The sequence below is a fragment of the Dromiciops gliroides genome, chromosome 2, assembly GCF_019393635.1.
Source record: "Dromiciops gliroides isolate mDroGli1 chromosome 2, mDroGli1.pri, whole genome shotgun sequence".
Classification (NCBI taxonomy): domain Eukaryota; kingdom Metazoa; phylum Chordata; class Mammalia; order Microbiotheria; family Microbiotheriidae; genus Dromiciops; species Dromiciops gliroides.
The window spans coordinates 94,627,764-94,650,706 of NC_057862.1; the positions used below are offsets into that span (position 1 = coordinate 94,627,764).

A 22,943-nucleotide genomic window follows, 5' to 3' on the forward strand; every position below is an offset into this window, starting at 1 on the left:
TAACTTGCCCCTTTTGTCTATAAAAATTAGCCTCACCAATTCTCCTTTTGGCTCTCTAATGTTTCCCTTCTTTCCTTCAAAGCCTTCAACTTTACAAACCTGTACAGGGCATGAAATTTGCCTTTGTGAGTTAGTTTAAAGCTTGCTTTCTGTGACTTTCTAGGTGCATTATCTATTAGTGTGTGTTCTGAAGTAAAAATAATTTATGGGGTGCTAAAGAAGCCAGAATCTTTGGTTATGAATCACCCTTGTTAGAATTATATTTTTGTATTGTTCATTGAGAGCAGTTAATACACTGTGGGTTGCAGCTGAATTTTTAATATATAATCAAATACTGACTAATTTGAGTGTTTGAGGTGTTAAAACTCAGTTAAAAGTGGGCAGTCTTTTTTATTTCAGTATATAGGAAGCCTTTGTAAAACTATGAGTCATTTTTCTGACTTGATAAAGAGTTTAATGAATAGCATATAATCTTGGTGTGATAATTGAGGATGGTCAAGGGTCATGATTCGGAGGCTGAACTCTTAGTGTGCAGGATTGGAGGTACAAGGGATTGGGCTAAATTTATATTAATCTAACTTAATTTGCCTGGAAATTGTTTTGTTGTTGTTATTGACCAAATTTGTACTGTGACTTTTTCTCCTTGATAATTGCCTCTTTCTTCTAAAAATGGACTGGTTGGGGGAAATTCAGATAATTGAAAGTTCTGACCTTCTGGGTCAGATGAATTGAAATTTTAATGTAATAAGCTTGACTATTTTTCATTTCTGAGTGTTGTAATGTTGTTTTCCCCTGTTTTCTTATAGCAATTGGTGAATATGAAGATCTTAAAGCAGAAAACAAGAAAACAAAAGAGAAGGTTTGTCCTTTATCATGTTTGGTGATTTTAAAATATTCTGTATTTTTCATTTCTAATTCTGCTTCTCCATCTTTCCAAAAGTCTGTCTCACAAAGCTCATTGTTCTATTACCTATTTCAGCTCACAGTGGAATGAGGGTAGATTTTTTTTTTTCCTTGAATGTGTTTTTCAAATTGATGTCAAACTACAGGACCCATAGTTGGTAAAGAATAGCAGACATGTCACACAGTATGTGCAGTTCTGTGAGATTAACGACATGATGCAAATGTGGTAACGTGGCACATGCTCTTGAAGAAATGTGCTTTCTTCAGTAACTAGTTCATACATATTAGAGGTTGACATTAATTCCCCGGAAACTTAAGCTTTAGGACTTTGGTCCAAATTCTGGAGGAACTTTTCTGTAACCTTTCTTTTGGTACTTAGAGTAAATGATTCCACAAGTCTTTTCTGTCTCTGCTTCCTCCGAATGTAGTCATTGTCAATCTGCAAGTTAAAAAAATGCTTGACACAAAATGGAAATTGGAAGCTTTGTGCAAGAGATTTTTATGATTGCTTTTATACAGTTTGAAAATAATTTTCTCCGACTTACCCCCATAAATGGTCTCCTTGATGATTGTGAGCAAGTGTTAACAATTTTTTTTTCTTGAACTAACACAAGATGACAGATTGGAGGGAAGCAATATCTAGAGACCAAAGACAAAGAGAGAAAAACAGAGAATTTGATTGGAGGAGATGGAGGAAAGGGGAAAAGAGAGACAGAACGATCAAAAGGCCCTTTTGCAATATCAGAAATAGATGTATTCGGCTTTTTCAAAACCTCTAAATTATGCATCTTCACATTTAAAATCATAGTTGAAAATGACAGTGAAAGCAGCAGTGACTTGAGTGTTTTTGAAACATGTGGTCAGCTTTCTACCTGTTGGTTCCCTTAAAAATTCTATTTAACTTCTAGCATAATACACAGTAAGGCAAAGCAGTTTCATAACCTGAATAGTGATACCATGACTGATGATACTCATGCTATGTCCTCAAGCAGAAGTTGAGAAGTTTTCCAGATCACCATGTCTCCAAACAGTTTCTAGGTGCTTTAGGGTGTCATAAAGGTGATCTTAGGACTGTTAGCACCATTTCAAGTTTCTTATTCCCTTGAATAATTGTTGAAAGGAGGATGAGAAGTGAAGGTGATAGTGCTATCCGGTGGTAGAGGAAAAAGGATGGTTAATGTGTATGCATACGGGGGCAGCTAGGTGGCGAAGTGGATAAAGCATCGGTCCTGGATTCAGGAGTACCTGAGTTCAAGACACTTGACACTTACTAGCTGTGTGACCCTGGGCAAGTCACCTAACCCCATTGCCCCACAAAAAAACCCCAGACAAACAAAAAAAATGTGTATGCATACCATGAATCTGCTTGTTTCAATTGACCTTTCACAGTTAATCAACAATCACTAATTGAGTATCTACTGTGTACTAGGCACTGGGGATACAAATAATGAAATCTGTTCACCTAGCACTTTATACTTCTCTAATGTGCTTTATCATATTGGAATTTATATCATATTTATTTTGTGTCCTTTTCTTATTATCCCTACCAAATTACTTGAACCTTGAAGGCAAAGCCCATATCTTTCTTTCTTTGTAAATAGCTTATCACTTCATAGAGAAGGTATCCTCTCTCTCAGATGAACCGATGAATAGCATTTCAAAATTTAATGGATATTAGCTCCAGAGTGGTTGAGTGACTTTGCCTAGGGCATTTAATTTCAGATAGCTGGACAGGAGATTGCTAATCACTTCTTCCCTTCTACACAAAATTCAAAGATGTTTTGGCAACTAAAAAAAAGTTGTGAAATCTGCACCTGTGTCATAGAGTAGCCTAACTACCTAATTAGCTAGCTAATTTTGGAGCTACCTAATTTGTGGATATTTTATACATCCATACACATATACATATACATAATCCATACATATGGTAGGAGGAGAATAAGAGAGATTAATGTCATGAAAACTCAGAGGTAAGAGAGTATTTAGGAGAAGAAGATGACAAACATTGTCAGATGATGCAGAGAGGCCAAGAAGCATGAGAAAAGGCCATTAGATTGAGTAATTAAAATTTGATCTTTTGTAACTTTGCGTATAAAGTTTTTCATTGAAAGGCCAGAGACCAGAAGAGAAGATGTAGGGGAATAGAATATAGACTTTTCCCTCTTTGGTTTCACGGGGAAGAAGAGGAGAGAGGACAATAACTGGTATTATGGTATGATCAAGTGAGGGCTTTTTAAAGATTGGGGAAGCATTGGTGTGTTTGTCAGTAAAATAGAAAGAAGCCTGTAGATGGGGAGAGATTAAAGACTAGAAAGAGTGAAGATGATAATGGAAATAATATGCTTGAGAAAGCAGGAAGGAGGAAGGGTGCCTTTAGAATGGTTGGCCTTGGGCAGGAGAAGGGCTGCTGCTTCATCAGAGTTAGAAGTGCAGGAGGAGATATTGAGTGATGATGTCATAGAGATATGAGATGAGGAGAAAAGGGAACTCTTGGCTAATGGCTTCAGTTTTTAAAAATGAAGTATTAGGCAAAGTCTTTCAGCTTGGAGCTGGGGTGTGCCATGGGAGGCTCGAGGAAAAAACAAGGCTTTGGGGTATGAACTTGTGGGATGATGGAGAAGTGTCAAACTCAGGCAACCCCAAAACTCTCTAGTGTTGTTGGGAAATACTTAATGAAATAAATAAAAGACAATACATCATAGATAATGTCAGTTTGTGGTTTTATAAGTAAATATGTGGCCTGCAGGGATTCATTTCTATTGAGTCTGACACCACCATGATAGTTGATTGATTGGAGATGAGTAAAATTTTGTTGCCACAGTGAAGTCTCATTTGAAATCAGATAACCTGAATTTGTTGTGGACCCGTTTCCCATTTGGCATGGTTTCATGCCTTCCCTCCAGCTCCATTAAGCAGCATGTGAATAGGAGTGAAGGAGGGAGATGTTGAAATTAATACAGGGTTGGGGTTTGGTTAGCAATGATCAGCAGTCAGACAAGAGGAAAATGTAGATGTACCTAGCCACATTTTCGTAACACTTGCATAGCTTCCTCAGCTAGGACCCCCTATACATATCTAACCCTGTACATATCTAAGTTCCTAGAAAGAAGAGAGGCTAAGAAGGCATTAGAAGAGTTCTTTCTCAATAATTGGATTTGATCATTTTTCTCTCCTTGCCCAAATGTAGTAGGGTAAAGGAAAAGGCAACAATGTAGTGGGAAAGCAAGGAGAACTCATTGACTCAAGAAAAGGAATATGATGGGCAGCTAGATGGCGCAGTGGGAAAGCACCAGCCCTGGATTCAGGAGTACCTGGGTTCAAATCCGGCTTCAGACACTTGATACTACTAGCTGTGTGACCCTGGGCAAGTCACTTAACCCTCATTGCCCTGCAAAAAAAAAAAAAGGAATATGAGAAAGGGACAGTGACAGTGTTATAACAAATATCATTCCTCACGTTTATATTATGTTTTGCCATTTACAAAATAATTCACATATATTTATTCATTGATAACAGAGTTTTAAAAAATACTAGAATTGGGAGGGGCCTCAAAGTCCATCTTGTCCATTCTCTACCTAACCAAGAATCCCCTCAGCCACATATCCATTAATGGTCTTCCAATCTATGGTTGAAAATTTCCAGTGGAGAGTCAGCCCAGTACAGGTGTGGAGCAGCCAGTCCCTCTCTGAGCCAGCTCTACTTCTCTGTTATCTTATTATCAGGAATTTTCAAGCCTACATTTGCCTTTTTGTACCTTCCATATATTGGCCCTAGTTCTTCCCTCTGGAGCCAAAATCCACAGGAAATACCTGAAGATTACTGTTGAATAATAGTAAAAATAGTTAAGATTACTAGCACTTTGAGGTTTGCAAAGCACTTTACATATGTGTGTATATCATGAACATACATACATACATGCACACACAATCTCATTTCATTTTCAACAACCTTGGCAAGTAGATGTTATTATTACCTCCATCTCACAGATGAAGAGTTTGAGGCAGGCAAAAGTCAAATTGATTTACTCAGTCACTGAGCTACCAGTATCTGAAACTGATTTTGAACTCAGGTCTTCCTGACTCCAGGTCTAGCACTCTATCCACTCTGCTATCTTGCCGCTCTGTAGTTTTTCTCTTTTCAGGGCAACCATCTTCAGTTCCTTCACCTAATACTTATATGTCATGATCTTAGGGTCCTTCACCATTCTGGTCACCTTCTGGAGAAGATTTTATAGCATTCCTAAAAATGGGGTCCCTGAAATGAAAACAGTGCTCCAGATGTGTTCTTACTGTAGCAGAACATGGGAGAGCTATTAAGCCTTCTAGTTCTGGACACTGTATCTACCTAATGTGGCCAAAGATTGTGTTAGCTTTTATTGTCATAGTGTCACTGTTCATTCTTATTCACCCTGAAGTTCATCAGAACTCCCAGATCTTTTCTCAGGGGCCATTCTTTTAGATAGGGGTATACTAGATACCCAAGATCTCTTTCACCTCTGAATTCCTGTGCTTGCTAGCTAGTCCTACCTTCCTTTTCTTTTTATTTGTAAAGCAGATTTTTAACCCAAGTATAAAACTTCACGTTTATCCCTAATAAATTTCATCTTCTTAGATTTTGCCCAACATGCTACCCTATCAGGTTCTTGTCACCTAAGGTGTTGGGCTATTTCTCTGAGCTTTGTACCATCCAATCACAATCCATTGAGATGATGGAGGGAAGGTACAAATATGTCTATTATATAGATGAGGAAACTAAGGCTCAATTTAAATAACTTGTCCTAAGTCATACAGCAAGTGCAAATCATGGGAAGTGGCAACATGTTGTTAGGGATACAGTTCTGAACTTGGAGCAAGGAAGACCTGGGTTCCCGTCTCCCACCATGCAGATACTAGCTGCATGACCTTTGGCAAGTCCCCTTAACCTCTCTTGGCTTTAGTTCTTCATCAGTAAGTCAAATGAGTAAGTCATGTTCTGCCACATGACCTCTGTGGTCCTTTCTAGCTCTAAATTTATGCTCTGTGGATCTAGGATTTGAACCCAATTCTTACCCCAAATCAAGTGTACTTGTGAAGAATAAATTTAGAAGAAAAAGGATAGCATGATATCTATAGAAATGGGTAACATTTTTGTGTTATTTCTTCCTTTCTTCTCCTTGTTCATTTGTGGACCCGGATCTGAGCCTTGAGTAGAGTAAATGCTTAATAAATATTTATTGAGTAAATGTATTGAATGGGGATTAGTCCTAAGTGCTTCCTGCAATCATGAGCATAGTTTCCCCTTCCTGTTGTACAAAAGGTAGATGCAGTGTGCCCCCCCTCCACCAGTCACAGATGACCAAAATTACCAACAGAAGGCTGAGAGAGAGGAATGATGTGCCGAATGAGGGAAACAAGCCTGAGAGAGGAGGCTGACCTTTCTGAATCCTAATCTGAGCCTTTTGTCCATAGAATTTACGTGACACTTACTATCTGTCATTCCCTTGGCCCTCATTTTGCCTTCTGCTGCTGTCTGTTTATAGTTCTGTCCTAGCTACCCAACTAGATTGGAAACCCCTCGAAATCAGGGGTCATATCTTTTGCTGCTTCTACATCTCCAGCGCCTAACACAGTATCTTACATATGTTAGGTTCAGTGTCATAGATTTGGAGCTGGACAAGATCACCGAGGTCAGACAGTCCAACACTCACATGCTGCGGAGGAGATATCAAAGAGCAGAGAGGTTAAATAGACTTGCCCAGGGCTCCACAGGTTGTATAGAATAACTGGCCTGGATAGTATGTAATGAATAGTCTAGATTCAAATCCGGGTCTTCTGTGTTCAAATCTACCTCCCTTTCTACATGACCAGGCTGCCCCTCCATGAAAATTTAAACAAAGCAGGACCAAGTTCTTTTAGTGGTGCTTTAAATGAACCATCTCTTCAGAATGCTGACTTTATAGGTAAAACAGACCATTTTGTTACAGGAACATATGATTGACAGTAGAGTTAATTTACCTCAGACCACTAACTATTTACATATCTCGCTACATGGAGTATAGGTCAACTTCCATCATATCCATGTACAGTATATCTTTTTCTGTTCTAGTTCTTTAAAAATAACTATTAACAGAAATTAGAAGGAAGGATAAGAGAGCAATGTGGTTGGTTGGATATAACAAAGTTAGAGTGGTTTCAAATTTCCAATGTACTATTTATCAGGCTCTGTAAAGATGGGCCATTTTATTATTATGGATCTTTACCAAAAGAAGGGAGTGCATTTCTATGGAGAGAAGCATGTGATAAAAGCCTTTTGTCCAGAGTAGAAAGAGTAAAGCAGCTTTGGTTCTAGCGATGGCAAATGGAGAACCCCATTCTCTCTCAGCAGAGCAGTTTTCTTATATCTATTATGGGACTAACCTGTTTCCAGTGACCCTCAAGTACCCCCTATATCAAAGAGGTTTAATTTCAATTATCAGGGATAGAGAGGACAAAGTAAACTATCCTTCCCCACCTTTTTGCCACATACTTTAATGTGGGAATAATTTTGTTTTAGGGGACAGAAGAAAAACATTAAATTCCTTTGTCCTTCATTAGACAAATGAATGAAAAAGCATTTATTAAAGTATACCTATATGCCAGGCACTGTCACAGGTACTGATGACGCACTTGCAAAACCAAGATGTTTCCTGCTATCAAGAAACTTGTAATTTTTTCCTTTTTGTTTTTTTAATTAACAAGCATTCATTATCTCCCCCTCTTATTCCCACCCTTAACTTAAAAGAAAGAAAACAAATCCTTGTAACAGTTATGCCTTAGTCAAGCAAGAAAAACTCCAAAAATGTCCAAAAATCGTTATCTCATTCTATATCTTGACTATATCGCTTCTCTGTCAGGAGGTAGTAACATGAGTCATAATTTGTTTTCTCAGTCATGGCTTATCATTGCATTGATCAGAGATCCTAAGGCTCTTTATGATGCTCTTATTGTATATATTGCCCCCTGGTTCTGCTCACTTCACTTTGCATCATTTCATACAGACATTCCAAGGTTTCTCTGAATAATCTCTATTGTAATTTCTTTATTATACTCATATGCCATAATTGTTCAGTCATTCTCTAATTAATGGGTACCCCCCTTGGCTTTTAGTTCTTTGCTACTACAAAATGAGATACTATAAATATTTTTGTGTATATGGCTCCTTTTCTTCTTGCTTTGATCTCTTTGGAGTATATCTCAGTAGAGGTTAGAGGGTTTGTACCATTTGGTGAATTTTGCAGCATAGTACCACATTGCTTTCCAGAAAGGCTGAACCAGTTTACAAGCAGCTTACATTCTAATAGTGGAAACAAGCACGAATGGGGATTTGAAGGTGGGGAAGAGAGTTTGGTCTGGGAAGTCATAGGGATTTCAAGAGGAGCCATAGCACAGTCCATTGTTATATCCTTTCTAGTAACAATGGTGGTATTGATTTGATCAATGTTCTTAGAGCAATAAGTGGAAATAGGAAGAAGGGTATGTGTATGGTATCAGAGTACATGGCAAGATGTTTGAGTAAACTCTGGTTTTCTGTTAGATTAGTCTATGGCATGTGAAAGCATGAATCTGGGACCCAACTATATGTAGTTGGTTAGGTATGTTTGTAATTGTCCAGCACTCAGCACAACTCACCCTGACAATGGAGTGAAGCCGAGGAATATATAACTGGTGAGGAGTGGTGACTCTCCATCTCTGGGCCATGCTCATGGTCTGGTTGAGAGGGCTGAATGGCTGGCCAGGGTTGGGGCGGGAGGAGGGGGAGTCTACAGGGGTGTATGCAGGAGCTAAGGGGGAATTTGGATGTCCTACCCTAGTGGAGAACCAGGAAGAAACCTTGAGTGGTGGCAGCCCAGATAGAGGAGGGGTGCAGGCTGGTTGGAGGCTAGCAACTACGGCACACAAAGTTTTGCTGCCTGGTTGATTGACAAGTTGGCCTGGGGTTATCTATGAACCAGAGAGAAAGGGCCAGGTGAGTGAAGAAATTGCCCCTGAAGCTTGGGACAGTATATCGGAAGCAGGACCCCACACTAAGAAGGAATTAAAAGTCAAGTGAAAGACAGGCAGGATGAGCAGGCAGAGAAAGTTGCAAACCATAGAAAGCTTTGTTAGTGACAATGAAGGTGTACCCGTAGAGAAGGATGGCTATGTCAGGGTTCCTACATCTAAAGCTTCCAAGAAAAATATGAATTGGTCTCAGGCCATTGAGACACTCAAAAAGGACTTTGAAGATAAAGTTAGAGAGGTAGAGGAAAACATGCTCATTTACATTGCATGTCCAGAACATATGTACTGATGAACCATAGAGTTAACAGGCATCCTTGAGAATGAGTTGGCCTTAGCATCAGTTGAAAAAACTACTTGAGGAGGGCAGCTAGGTGGTGCAGTGGATAGGGCACCGGCCCTGGATTCAGGAGGACCTGAGTTCAATTCCGACCTCAGACACTTGACACTTACTAGCTGTGTGACCCTGGGTGAGTCACTTAACCCTCATTGCCCCACCAAAAAAAAAAGAAAAGAAAAGAAAAGAAAGAAAGAAAAGAAAAAACTACTTGACCTTGTGTAATTTAAAATTCTAAAATTCTAAATGTGGGTTCTAATCTCCCCCCCCCAGTTTTGGGGGAAAACTGACTAAAATCACTGATAAATGAGTTTAGAATTTTTTTTAAGGGTTTATTGAAACATAGTAAAAGAAAGAGAAAGATTGAGGAGATATTTCTTATAACCTGGCAATCCTAGCCTTCCTAATCTCCCACTTCTGAAGTTCCTTGCCACCATGCCGATGTCTCGCAGCCAAAGAGGAAGCACAGTCCCACCAGCGCCTGCTTCCTCCTTTGTGTCCTCTTCCAGAAATGGGAGACTCCTCAACTTGATTGGCTGGTAGCTTTGATAGATAGTACTCATGAGCAAACGTCACTTCCTGATGCCAAGGACCTTGGACCGCATGGCTTGCCCTCAGAGGCCTTCTCCTCATGGCGGAGCTTTTCTACAGTAAGTCTCCAGCAGGTGGCATCATTCCAATCATTTCAAGCTGATAGATATATACCAAATGTATGTATATTTACCATATGCCCAGGGGCTCTACTTTAATTTTTACTCTTTTTTTTTTTTTAATGCCAGAGGAATAAACTTGTAGATGAGGTGGAAGAAGTACATATGATATCTTGGCTTAAGTTGGGCTCTCTTTCTATTTAATATTCTTACATTTTGAAAATGTCGAAAGACCACATGTTCACTCAGTCAGTACATATTTATTAAATGTTTTACTATGTGTCAGGCACTGTGCTAAGTGCCTAGGGATGCAAAGGAAGGCAAGAAATAGACAATACCTTCAAGGAGCTCACAATCTAAAGGGGAGAGATGATATGTAAACAAATGTATGAAACAAGTTATATACAGGATAAATAGGGAAAACTTAATGGAGGAATTAAGAGGTATTGAGAAAGGCTTCCTGTAGAAGTGGGATTTTATTTGGGACTATTTGAATCATTTCAAAGATATGATGTATATGTTTGATATATATATATATGTATATGTGTATGTATGTATGTATGTATATTTTGTGTAGGTGTACATACATGCATATACACATACACACACATACATACATACATATGGAGATATAAAGTAGAACATTTTAGGTATGGGGAACAGACAGAGCCAGGAGATGGAGTATCTTGTTTGTGGAATAGCACGGAGGCCAATGTCACTGGATTTAAGAGTGTGTATATAGCATGGTATAAGGTATAAGGAGACTTGGAAGTGGGCACACAGTTACCTGAGGGAAGGGGGGAGAGTCATTCTTAAAATAGAATTATTCCTGATGACTGAAGAGCGCATATTTTGTCATCTTCATTGCTGCTAGTCATATGTTTAATTCTTTTTTTGGGGGGGGGGTGGAAATGAGGGTTAAGTGACTTGCCCAGGGTCATGTAGCTAGTAAGTGTCAAGTGTCTGAGGCCAGATTTGAACTCAGGTCCTCCTGAATCCAGGGCCGGTGCTTTACCACTGTGCCACCTAGCTGCCCCCATATGTTTAATTCTTGACCATAAGTACATGATTGCTTGATTCTGCCAGAAATTCTATGACCCTGGGTAAGTCACTTCTTAATATTATTCACAATATATTCTTAATCTCAGGCTTAGCCACACAATGTTATTTTAAGGTCACTACTTTTCAGTTAATGTATTCAAAATTGAAAACTCATTTTGATACTTCAGGTTAATTATATCATTAATATGGGTAGTAGTATAGATCAAAATGTATACATACCTTCTTATCCTATATGATTCTTATCCATCTCTTTCCACAAGTCTTCCATAGATTCCCCTAATGAACTAGATGCTTTGTTCTAGTTCTTTTAATACTTTATGAGTACTGGTGTGGTTCTTGGGCTATCCATCTGTAATACCTCATTCCTGTGACATGACATCTCCTTTTATAGAGATATGCATTCTCAGTGATGTTCAAGAGAAATGGTATAAAAGACGTCATTGTTGGCAGTCTGTGGCAGCCTATTTTCACCACCCACTGTTTTTTCCATTTCCCTTTGGGTCTCCAGTAGTCTTGATTCTTTTGATGTTGTGTCATTTTCATGATTTGTAGGTATATAACATCACTGAGAAGAAATTAGTGTTAAAAAGATATGGTGTTCTGTGGTAACAGTTCAGAATCACTGAAAGCAACAAACAGTTTCACGAATATTGTTTAGTTGTATGACCTCCTATATAATTACCTCTGGGCCATTATTCATCTGCAGTGCCTGTCTAATGTATTTGTATGGGTGAATGAATGGGTGATGTCTATTAAATTGGAAACTAGCTTCAGAGTCAATAAGAAATGGATTCAAGTTCCCTCTCTACCTAACCTCTCTAGATGCCTCTCTAAGGCCATAAGTTGCTTTTATAGAATATAATCCAATCTGCATTGGGAGATATTTTCCTTACCCAGAATTCCCCACAAAAATGAAATCACAAGTACAAACCAAAAAAAAACCCTCCCCAAAACCCCAAATCCTCATCCAACTACATACCATAATCTTTGAGATACATGTGCTTCATACATTTAGTTTTTTCTTGTTCAGATTGCTAGACCCACCTCTTTTGGTGATCATAGACCATTAAAGTAGCCCCTATATTGTTGCTAGGCTTAACTCCTATTCAGGAATGGTGATTACTAGAGAATCTCACCATCTATTAAAGAATCAATTTTCTGTATATAAATTTGCTCAGGACAAACACTATGACTCTAAATATCTTGAGTGAACAGACATCTCCCCTAGGTGTTGCCTTGCTGTTGGTGATAGTTATATTATCATAGACCAGTTATTTCTGTGATTGCAACTTTCATGGACTCTTGTGTGAGCCTAACAAATGCTTGTGAGACACCTTGTCTGAGGAGATCCCATAAGGGAGCTTCTGTTCTCCTAATAAATGCTATTTTCATAACCAACACACATTTAACACAAGAGAGGAAGTCATATTTGTCTATATACATTTTTAGTCATCTGTGTGACTGTGAGGGTTTACTATAGAAAATCATGGAGACGCCTACTTTTTTGGTCCTTTTTAATTTTTTTCCATTGAGGCTACTCTTGTTTGGAGCTCTTGAACATTTACAAATTTTGTAAAGATTTATAGTGGTTGCAAACTTAGCATTATCTTTAAAATTCCCATGGAATTAGGAATGTAAATGACATCCCTGACATCATAGAAAATATACATAAAACAGTCTTAATCAACATGGCATGGTAGAAAGACTGTTGGTCTTAGAGTCAGGGAGACTTGAATTTGAATCCTGAGCCTTAGACTCTTTAGCTTTGTGATTATAAGCAAGTAACTTGGGCTTTCAGAGACTCACTTTCCTTATCTATACAATGGAGATAATACTGTTAGTACTATCTACCTCATAGAATTGTTGGTGAGAAGCAATTTATTAATTTTAAAGGCATACATAGACATGAATTATTACATATAGATGTTATAAACAAATATATAATCAAATGATGAACTCCCATGATTTTTTTGATTAGCTGCTATTTTGGATGATTTGTTGGGCTGTTACAGTCTATTAACCTGGATAACTGGGAGTTGACTTGAATTTTGTTTTCATCAATACCTTTGAGGTTGGAGTCAGTACATGTTCATTAAGTTTGCAGATGGCACCAATTCAGAAAGGTGATTAGGATTAAAATTTAATTTGAGAAATCGATATAGCACAAAAATCAAGACTAAAACATGAGATTGTGGATCTCTTACCCATAAAAGGTTAAGAGTGACATCTGTAAAATGGAATCATTTCACTGACATGGTCAAAGGTGGCAGGGGTGGACCAGTGAAAATTAATGTTCTCCACTGTTCTATTTTTCAGTTTCAGTTGGGGATTGTTATTGTTACTTTGGAAAATGGATGGATCTACCATGTTAAAGTCAACAGAAGCTTTGCTAATTATATTCTTTCAACTTTTGGAAAACAGTGGAAGGACTAAGTAGATTTCGACAAATAAATGCTTTACTTTGTCATTGCTGACATCACTATATTTGTTTCATTCAAGATGTTTCATTGGATGATTGTGTAGCCACACAATTGAAGACATACTTTGAAGTAGTTGCTCTTGAGCAAGGGGCTATATCATAATTGATTGGAGTTCAGTGTCCTGCTTATTTTCCCTATGTGGAAGAAAAGAGAAGGGGTGTGTATGAGGGGGAGTGCCCTATCCAAACTGGGTTGTAATGGCACTCAAATTTCTCAATAAAAGAGAGAGAGAGAACAATTTCTTATAGTGATTTCCTAAAAATGAAAAACATTTGTCTTTAGTATGAGGTCTTTGGAGAGATTTTGAAATGAGTCAGTATCTGAGTGCTGTAGTAGATGTAGTTTTGGCGATATACTGTAACAACACATCCATAGTTTCTGTCACTGTGCCAGGAGCCATGAATGAAAAGGGAGAGAGGCAGATACTTTCCAATACTTATGTTTCAAGAAGCTGGCCATATGATACTGTCTGTGCCTTGACTGAGTTGCGTATTGCTGAGCATTTCCTCCTCTTGTATAGTTTTCAGGAGTAAAGGTTCTTAAGTATTTTATTTTAAAGGATTCAATAAAAATCACTTTAAGAAGGAAGATATGCATCTATTGTGCTAACTGTTCATGCATAATACATCCATATACATGCAATTTCTTTGAGATAGAATAGCAAGTGGTTGTGCCAGGGGGAAAAAAAAAGTAATTACTTAGCAGTTTGAAAGTGAAAATGAGTCTCTTATTAACAGCAATCTATCCAGAAACAAAGAACAAGGATCTCTGTTCCGATGACATGTGTTTCCATCTAACACACAATAAATACCTAGAATTTGGAGAATGCAGTAAGATAGCTTTTGGGTAGTTCCCACTTCTTATTCCTGTTAAAATTGGAGTGAAACAAAGAACTTCAAAACACATTTAGAGAGGGAATGGAGACTAGAATGAATTTCTTGCAAGTTAAAATAGTTTAATTTATTTTATGCTCTGAATATGTTTGTAGGAATTTACAAGTTGTGGTTGAAATCCCAGCCTGAATTCTCCAAATGAAGCATAAAGGAATAGTTTTATTAAAAAGTCATTTGAGGCCTTCTTATTCCATGTTAGGTAAATGTGTACACATTCTCATTATATTATATACTTTTTGTATCCATGTGAAAAGAATATGTATTAGAACATATAGACTCTTCCTTTGAGAGAATATAAACGAAAAGGTCTTGAAGTGGGGAAAAGAGCAAAATGGGAAAGTACTATAACATAGAACATTAAAAAAATACTCATTTAGATGCCAAAAACAATCAGCTGTCAGTGCTCCACATTGAGATTAGTCAAGAGGTAGCAATGGTTTCCTGAAAAGAACATGGTGCTAAGTTTCAGAAGGTCTGGCTCTGTCATTTACTAGCAACATAATCAGGGGCAATAACAACTTCCGGAACCTCAGCTTTCTTATTTGTTAAGTTGAATAATAATACTTGTACCTACCTACTTCATAAGATTTTTGTAAGGAAAGCATATGAGAGACTAGCTTGTGCACATGCACACATGCACACATGCACACATGCACATGACTTTATAAAGGTTGGAACATTTATAATTACAGAACCAGGGCTTAAATTCTAATATATCGCACTTACTGGCTATGTGCTTTTAGGGAAGGCATGTCACTTCTTGGAATTAGTTTTTTATCTTCAAAAAAAAAGTTGAACTCAGTGATTATTATGGTTCTCCTCATACCATTCTTACATTTGTTGTCTTTTTGCATTGTCTTTGACTACTTCTTGATCCCTATGAATAATAAATGTGTGTATATGTATATATGCACACACACATATATATGTGTGTGTGTATTTTTCAGGTATATACAGTCTATTTCATTGTAACACTATTAATGCAGATTATTTAAAGTTGATCATATTTTAAGATCATGTTAGAAATGGCAAAGGATCTGGACAAGACAACTGTATGCTGCAAATTCATATTGCAGAGACCTTCTATGTAGACATGCCTGCCAAAACTCCAGAAATTCAGGGTCAGTGTCAGAAGCCAGGTATCTGCCTGGATGAGGTTCAAGGAAGAGATCTGGAAAATAGCCAGGGCCTCCTCTATGAAGGGCTTTCAAAACCCACAAGGCCAACCATGGATCAATTCGCCACTTCATAAAGAGCCAAAATAGAGACTATAGAGCAGGCGTAATATTATCCAGGTTGCTTAAACTAGCCAGCAATCATGCTGCTATGTTCCATGTGAGCTGTAAGCAACAGAGAATCATTGGGAATTACAATTAAGCAATGTGGTCCCGAGAACATCTGTTGCTATTGCAAGGTCTTTGCGGGCAATTCTTACACAAAAGGGAGCAGTTTATATAAATGGTGCAGCTGGGGGGGGGGTGGGTTCTTTGACTGTGTGGCTTAGCGTAATATAGCTGAAGATACAACATTCCACCTAAAAGGCCCATAATATTTTAAATGTTCCTCCTGTTTTCTAGTTGAATGAGAAAGTACAATCTTTTTCAGGACTTACCTAAAATAATGCATTAATTGGTCTTTGGGAACCCTGCTCGGTGAATAGACACATCCTTTACATTGGATTTTGTTCCATCTTGTGATAAGTAAAGCTACATTTGCTGTACTTGTAATTTTTTTTCCTTTCAATATCCATAGCAGATGGTAGATTCTGTGGCTGCCAGTTCTCTCATAATGCAATTGCAGAAAATAGAAGCCACAGACACATGAAGACCTTTGGTATTACACAGCTGTAGGTTTGCAGACGGCTAGAGAAATCTGCTATTCATGAAGGCAGGGATTACATAAAAACTGTGCTTGGAGAGATTGGTCACCTGTTTTTTTTTTTGTTTTTTTTTGGTTTTTTTTGGTTTGTTTTGTTGTTGTTGTTGTTTTGTTTTGTTTAAAAAAAAAAGACTGGGCCACTCTGGCCTGGACTCTGCTAGAGCTTTTCTACTCAATCCTTTTGGAAGAAAATTAAGATTTGATCAGTGAGTGGATTTTGGTAATGGAATCTTTAACATCTGGACTGTTGGTGTGGCACCATCTGAGGTGGCATTGGCTGAAAGTTACCGGTATTTGACAGTTATTTGGTGGCCTGTGTGAGAAGTGAGCTGGTGGTCTTTGTTTAGGTGTGAATAGAATGCTGTCCCTATTCAATGCTTCTGCTACTATTGGCAGTCTTGGTGGATGGGGACTGAGGGTTTGATTAAAACTGAAAATGAATTGTCCACTGATGCCTTTGGGAAGCCCTTTGAGAGTAGAGGGAAAAGAGACAAACTGGAGAGAGACTGTCTTCCTTCTGGTGCCTCTAGATGCATTTCCCCACCCTCCCCCACCCCCTCACACCTTTTTTTTTTTTAATGATCTATGTAATTCTTTCTGATTGAGAAATTCAGAAATGTGAAATTTACTCAAAACCAGTGGTGATGCTTAGAGAAATAATGAATTGGAAATATGAATCAAATCATCATGTATATATAAGAATCTATTCATCGTGGTGCCATACACTGGATTCACACAGAAGTATTAGAAATCCTGATTCTTGGCCCTCAAGGAACTTCCATTTCATTTGGGAAGATAGAAGATGTATATAAGGAATGATGAGAAAACATGAAACATTATATAATCAAGTGGTTAATCCAGAGAAGTCTTAGTTTCTGCTTTTAATGTTATAAACATAGCACAAAATTAATTGGTGACTTGGGATTGTATCATACCGTATATTTGTTAATGATTAAATGGCAGTCTCCATTCTGATTTAGGAAAATATCCTAGTGACTCTGGAAAAATCAATACATTTAATAGTGTTCGAAATAAAATTTAGTGACAGCCTTGTCCATATATGATTAAGCACTTGTAAATGAATCATTATCATCTAGAAAGAGTAGATATAACAGAGTAAGCCAGAGATGATTTGTAAAACTATACATATATCTCTTTGGAAGTTTCTGTGGATCCTCTTTGGTGGGGGAGGAAAAAATCAATCACTTCCATTAATATCTTAATTATTTTAAATCTAAAACATCTGCAAAGGACTTAATATATTTATCTAACTTGCAAAGAATATTAATCTTTCTAGCTGAAAGGATCAAAGTATAATTTGTAGTGACAACTTGTTTACCCAGCATCATTGGAAAATGAATTATACATGTGATTTTTCTAGATAATTCAAGCTTACCTTCTTAAGCTTTGCAACTTTTACATTTTAGCCATTTTGATAGTTCTAAAATATATATGGCATACTCCCTACCTTAATAAACTGAATATATTAAACATGGGATATTTAAAGATGGGTATCACCCAGAGGGCAGTGTTGCATCGTGAGTGTAACATTGTGAGATTAAAATTGGATATTAGATCATAAATCTACCCTACTTAACCTTTCCCTTAATTTATCTCCCAGACTAGTAAATGGAAGAAGTTTCTGGTTTTCTAGATAGACCTTTTATTGTATGGTAGTCACAAAGTGATGCTGATTAGAAGGATAGGAAAGTAGAAATACAATACAAATTGTCTTAAGTCTAGGCTTAGTCTATATTCTGTATAAAACTCACCAAAAGCGGAAGGCCACCTTTGGGGCGAGAGACCGAGTCAAGCATGTGCTGTTAACTGAGAGCTGGGCCGAGTCAAACTCCAGTCCGCATCTGTCTGTGCAGCGCAGCCAGGAGACCAGCGGAGCAGGAAAAAAAAATCCCCACTTCCGTTCTCTCCTTGCCTTTTAAGCTTGCACCCCGGAAGTCGAGTGTTCAGCAGGCAATCTGGCCTGCGTCGCAGGCGGACTGGTGTGCGTAGCTCATGCTGTTGGTCTCCTCCCCAAAAGGGTGGTCCTAAAAAAAACTGGCATCTCTCCATTATCTAACTGACTGTTAAAACTTTTTACCACAACATATAAATTGCAACATATAACCAAAGAGGAACTTCAAAGAATAGAAGTAAAAGATGTTGTCAAGGAATTATATGATAGGTCATCATAATGAATATCAATTTATATAATGTGCTAGTTAGCCCATCGAGGCTCATATGGCTGACTTCCCTATTTTGGTGGTAGACTTCCCCATTTTGATGGTAGACTTCTAGATAAGTATGCTTCCTCAGAGGTACATGCGAAACCCTGCAGTCTGAGTCCTAGAGTTATCTTTGTAAACTCACACATCAGGAAGATGTACTTGACAACCACAAGAAGGAAGCCAGTGAGCAATGGGGATATTATGAATGCAGTGTGAGATTCGTGGATTATTTGTGGCCCTGCAGCCTCATAATTAGTACAGATGAGGTGTAGTATATTATGATAGAAAAAGCCTTGAAATTGTATTCAGAGGAACTTGAGTTCAAATCCTGGCTCTATGAATTTAATATCTGTGTAACCTTGGTCAAATCACCTAACCACCCAGATCTCATTTTCCTCATAAATGAGGGGTTGAAGTAGATGACCTTTAAGGTTCCTTTTAGTCTTAGATCTAGGATCTTAGACATTCTAATGCAAGGCTTACACTAACCAAATCCATTTCTGCTCTGTTACCATCTCAGAAGTTGACAGCTAACACATTTATATCAAGTCAGACTATTGCAATTTCACCCATATAGACATGTCCATAAACCTAGAAGTGAAAGAAAAAGACCCTTTTTTGTGGAGGAACATAGTTGTTACAAAGTCCATACAGAATGTCTTTCCAGAAGAGAAGCCATCTATCAGGGTTATTGTCTTAGAATCATACATAAAATAAGGCATGAGGTTAGAAATATACAGAACATAGTAATAATAGCAAGAAACAATACCTGACATTGGAGAACTGAGAACAGGGATTGTTCCATTTTTGTCTTTGTATCTTCAGTGTCCAGCAGAGTTTCTGGCAAACAGTGGCATAAGAATAAAAACATTTAATAAATGTTCAATTGATGGAGCAGAGTGCCTCTTTTTGATGTATGAGTTGATGAGAGAGGCAATAAGGCATCATAAATAAAGTACTCAAATAGAAATTGGGAAGATGGGTCTAAATCCTATCTTTCATAGCTTTGTGAGAATGGATAAATCACTTAATCTTTCAGAGCCTCGGTTTTCCTTTTTGTGAAATGGGGATAATAATACATATGATATAGTGCATTGGCCCTGAAGTTGGGAGGACCTGAGTTCAAATCTCACCTCAGATACATACTAGCTTTATGACCCTGGGCAAGTTACTTAATCCCAATTGCTTTAAACATCCAGGACCATCTTCAGTTGTCCTGATATATATCTTGCCATTGAACCTAAATGGCTGTGGAGGAGAAACTGAAGTTGGTGATTTTGCACAGCCCCCCCTCACTTAAATCCAATTCACTGCAAGTCATGACATCATCCTGATGTCATGGTCCTCTTTGAGAATGAAGGACAAACAACAACAGCAGCCACCACCCCCCACCTCAAAGGGTTGTTGCTAGTCTCAAGGCGATGCATATAAAGTACTTTACAAATTTTAAAGTTATATAAATATCAATTATGATTGTCTTGCCATTGGCTTGGTGATTAACCCCAAGACTTGAAAAGAAACTACTTTGGAGGCACCCATTTATCTGTGATCCTGATTGGTGTTTACTTAGTAGTCCAACCACACCACTCCCTAGCCATCTCTTTATCAGTTACCATGTTGTTTTACACATACCATTCTGAAACCATAATCTTGAACTCTGTCATTGATCTTGGAAAGGTATGTCAGTCTACTCCTTTATGGCTCTCCCTACCATGATTATAACTTTCCAACTTAACATCCCTCCCTGGTCACGACTCAACTCTATATGAGTTGTCTTTCCTTTTTAAAATGTAAGCTTCATGAGGGCAGGGCAGGTACTTCCTTTGTTTTTATATTTCTATCCTTAGCATAGAGCTTGGCACATAGTAGCAACTTAACAAATAGGTTTTCATTCATTTGTTCATCAATCAGCCATTGTATGAGCTTCATTTGGCCAACTAGCAACTGATCCTAGAGGAGACTGTTGAACTCATAGATTATTGAGATTTTACCTGACTTACATGACTTCATGAGAGAATTAGAGGGTCAGCTAGTATCCATGGCAGGTACTATATTAACAAAAGTTACTGTTGTACAGTAGAAGAGTTAAAGAGTACATACTTTTGGGGCAGCTAGGTGGCACAGTGCATTAAGCACCAGCCCTGGATTCAGAAGGACCTGAGTTCAAATCTAGCCTCAGACACTTGACACTTGCTAGCATGTCACTTAACCCTCATTGCCCCATCAAAAACAAAAAACAAACAAACAAAAGAGTAAATACTTTTTAGCTCAGATATGTTACATGGAAATTTTATTGAATAGATAATTGTAACAAAATGTCTCTATTTTTGGAAGGCCTTAGAAAAATAGTAGAGTACAATGGTGGAAATACTATTTTAGCAAAATTGTTCAAGCAGGTGAGAATGACCATTGCTTTTTAATTTTTTTCCCCAGCAATTTTTTTTGGGGGAATCACATATGAACACTTTGTTGAGAAGTTGCTCATAAGGTTTGCTTGTGTGTACCTACTCCCACTTCAAAACTTGTTGTAGTTAGCCTGAAGTATTTTTAATATTCAGCATTTTAATATTTTAATATCCTTCATTATTTACTTATAATAGGCTTTTAATACATGTTATTGAGTTGAACCAAATTAATTTTCCCCTCCTTTTTCCCCTTTACAGTGTGACAAAATTAAACAGGAACGGGATGAAGCTGTCAAGAAACTGGAGGAGTTTCAGAAAAGTACGTAGATATTTTAGTTTCATTCACATATTAAAACATAACATCCGACTGAGCATACTCACTCTTACCATGTGTCTCTTGCAGAGAAGTACTGGGCTACTTCAGTGGTAGGCAAGTCAGTCATCCTATTTATATCATCTATATCTGTGTCTGTATATTTGTATATTTCTATCTATATAATCTATATGTGTTTGTGTCTAAATAGATCTATCATCTATATTCATGTTTATCTCTATCATGGATCTATCTAGCCATATGTATCTATACCTATATCATCTATATTTCTAACATCTGTATGTCCATATGTACAGCTTTAGCATCTATAGCTCTAGCTAAAATGATATCTGTTTTGTTTTCTGAAACAATGAGAGGGGACTTAATGTTCTCAACCCATGAAATTCAATGTCTGGTGTATGATTTTCTTTTAAGATGGCATGCATCTGTTGCTATGCTTTCCCTGGGGATAGAACGTGACTGAGCCACCTATGGTGGCTTAGATGTGGGAAGGAGGGCATTGGTGGTGGGTAGGAGTGAGTAGGTAGTAACCTCAGCTGTCCAACTTCTAATGCTCTCTTTTAGAAGCAGGGCCTACTCTCCACCCGACTGCAAACACTACAATATAATCAGGCTCTAGATTGTATCCTAAAGTGTTTTCTCCTGGTAACTGCTGCAACAAAACATTTGATCTGTGTTTAAAAAAAAACCCAAAACAACAGCAGTAAAACCCAGCATTGTAGTTAAATTTCAATCGGGCTGGGTTATTTCATGGTGCCTAGCAGCAACAAAGACAAGCTGAGGAAAGTGTTGTTGACATCCCATATTTTTTGAGGCCAATATACAGTGATGGAAGTATCTCTTATTTATGAATTATGAATTACGATTGCTTAGGGATTCCTAGTCCCCAAATGCAGGATTAATGGAACATTCTCACACTTGTATTGACATTGTGTCATATCTGAAAGAGTTATTATGATAGCATTGACAATATCTCTTATAATATGTTGCAATTATTGATGTTTTGTTGACTTCTTGCTATATGCAATGGATATAGTGCAGGTTTTTGTACTTGAATTTATTATTGCTTTCATGGGAGAGGCGATAGTAGGGATCATGACCCCCAAATTTACTGTTACTGTGACTTTTATGTATTTTTTTCACCCCAGCTAATGTTTTCATCATTCCTCCTTCTTTGCTCCCTTCCCCAATCTGAATGAAGATTCATCATAAAAATAGATGATTTCACCAGATATTACCATTTTCTTGGAGGAAACTGGCCTTAACAAAGTTTTTGGCTTTGTATTTAATATTTGCCACATACTAGAATTGTGAGTTTTTAAGGTTACATGAAAGCAATGAAGAACTAGTTAATTTGGGTCAAAGTCTTGGTAAACTTTACAGTGCTCTAGGAGTTGTTAAAATGATTATTATAGGTTGAACCTGCCAATACTTGAGACTTGCTGGGCATAGCTTTTGAGAACCAGTGTCGCTGGTATAATACTTATTTTCCACTGGTATATTTGCCTTGACTACATTTTTCATTGGCTGCCCTCAGACAGTATTAAACACATATGTTTTGTTTCACTGCCAGTCTCATTTTCTCCTAGTTGGGCCTGTCTCATTCTATTCATCATTGTAGGCTGAAAGAAGACTAAGATAGACCTATGGTAGATATCATATTCATGAGATTCCTTAGAATTAATTTAAACAGATGTCTCTTAGGCTGAAATCTGATTTCTTTTGGGCTTGCACTACATCCAGAACTAAAATACATTATTA

At 37.7% G+C, this 22,943-nt stretch overlaps 1 protein-coding gene across 3 annotated transcripts in view; it reads left to right on the forward strand.

Moving 5' to 3' along the window:
• SHTN1 (shootin 1) overlaps positions 1-22,943 on the forward strand; it is a 124,185-nt gene that overhangs the window by 15,752 nt on the left and 85,490 nt on the right. For all 3 annotated transcript variants that reach the window (XM_043982228.1, XM_043982226.1, XM_043982229.1), the window contains exons 2-3: positions 807-859; positions 21,107-21,167. In XM_043982228.1, the coding sequence (XP_043838163.1) occupies positions 807-859; positions 21,107-21,167 (114 nt within the window). The remainder of the gene's footprint in view (positions 1-806; positions 860-21,106; positions 21,168-22,943) is intronic.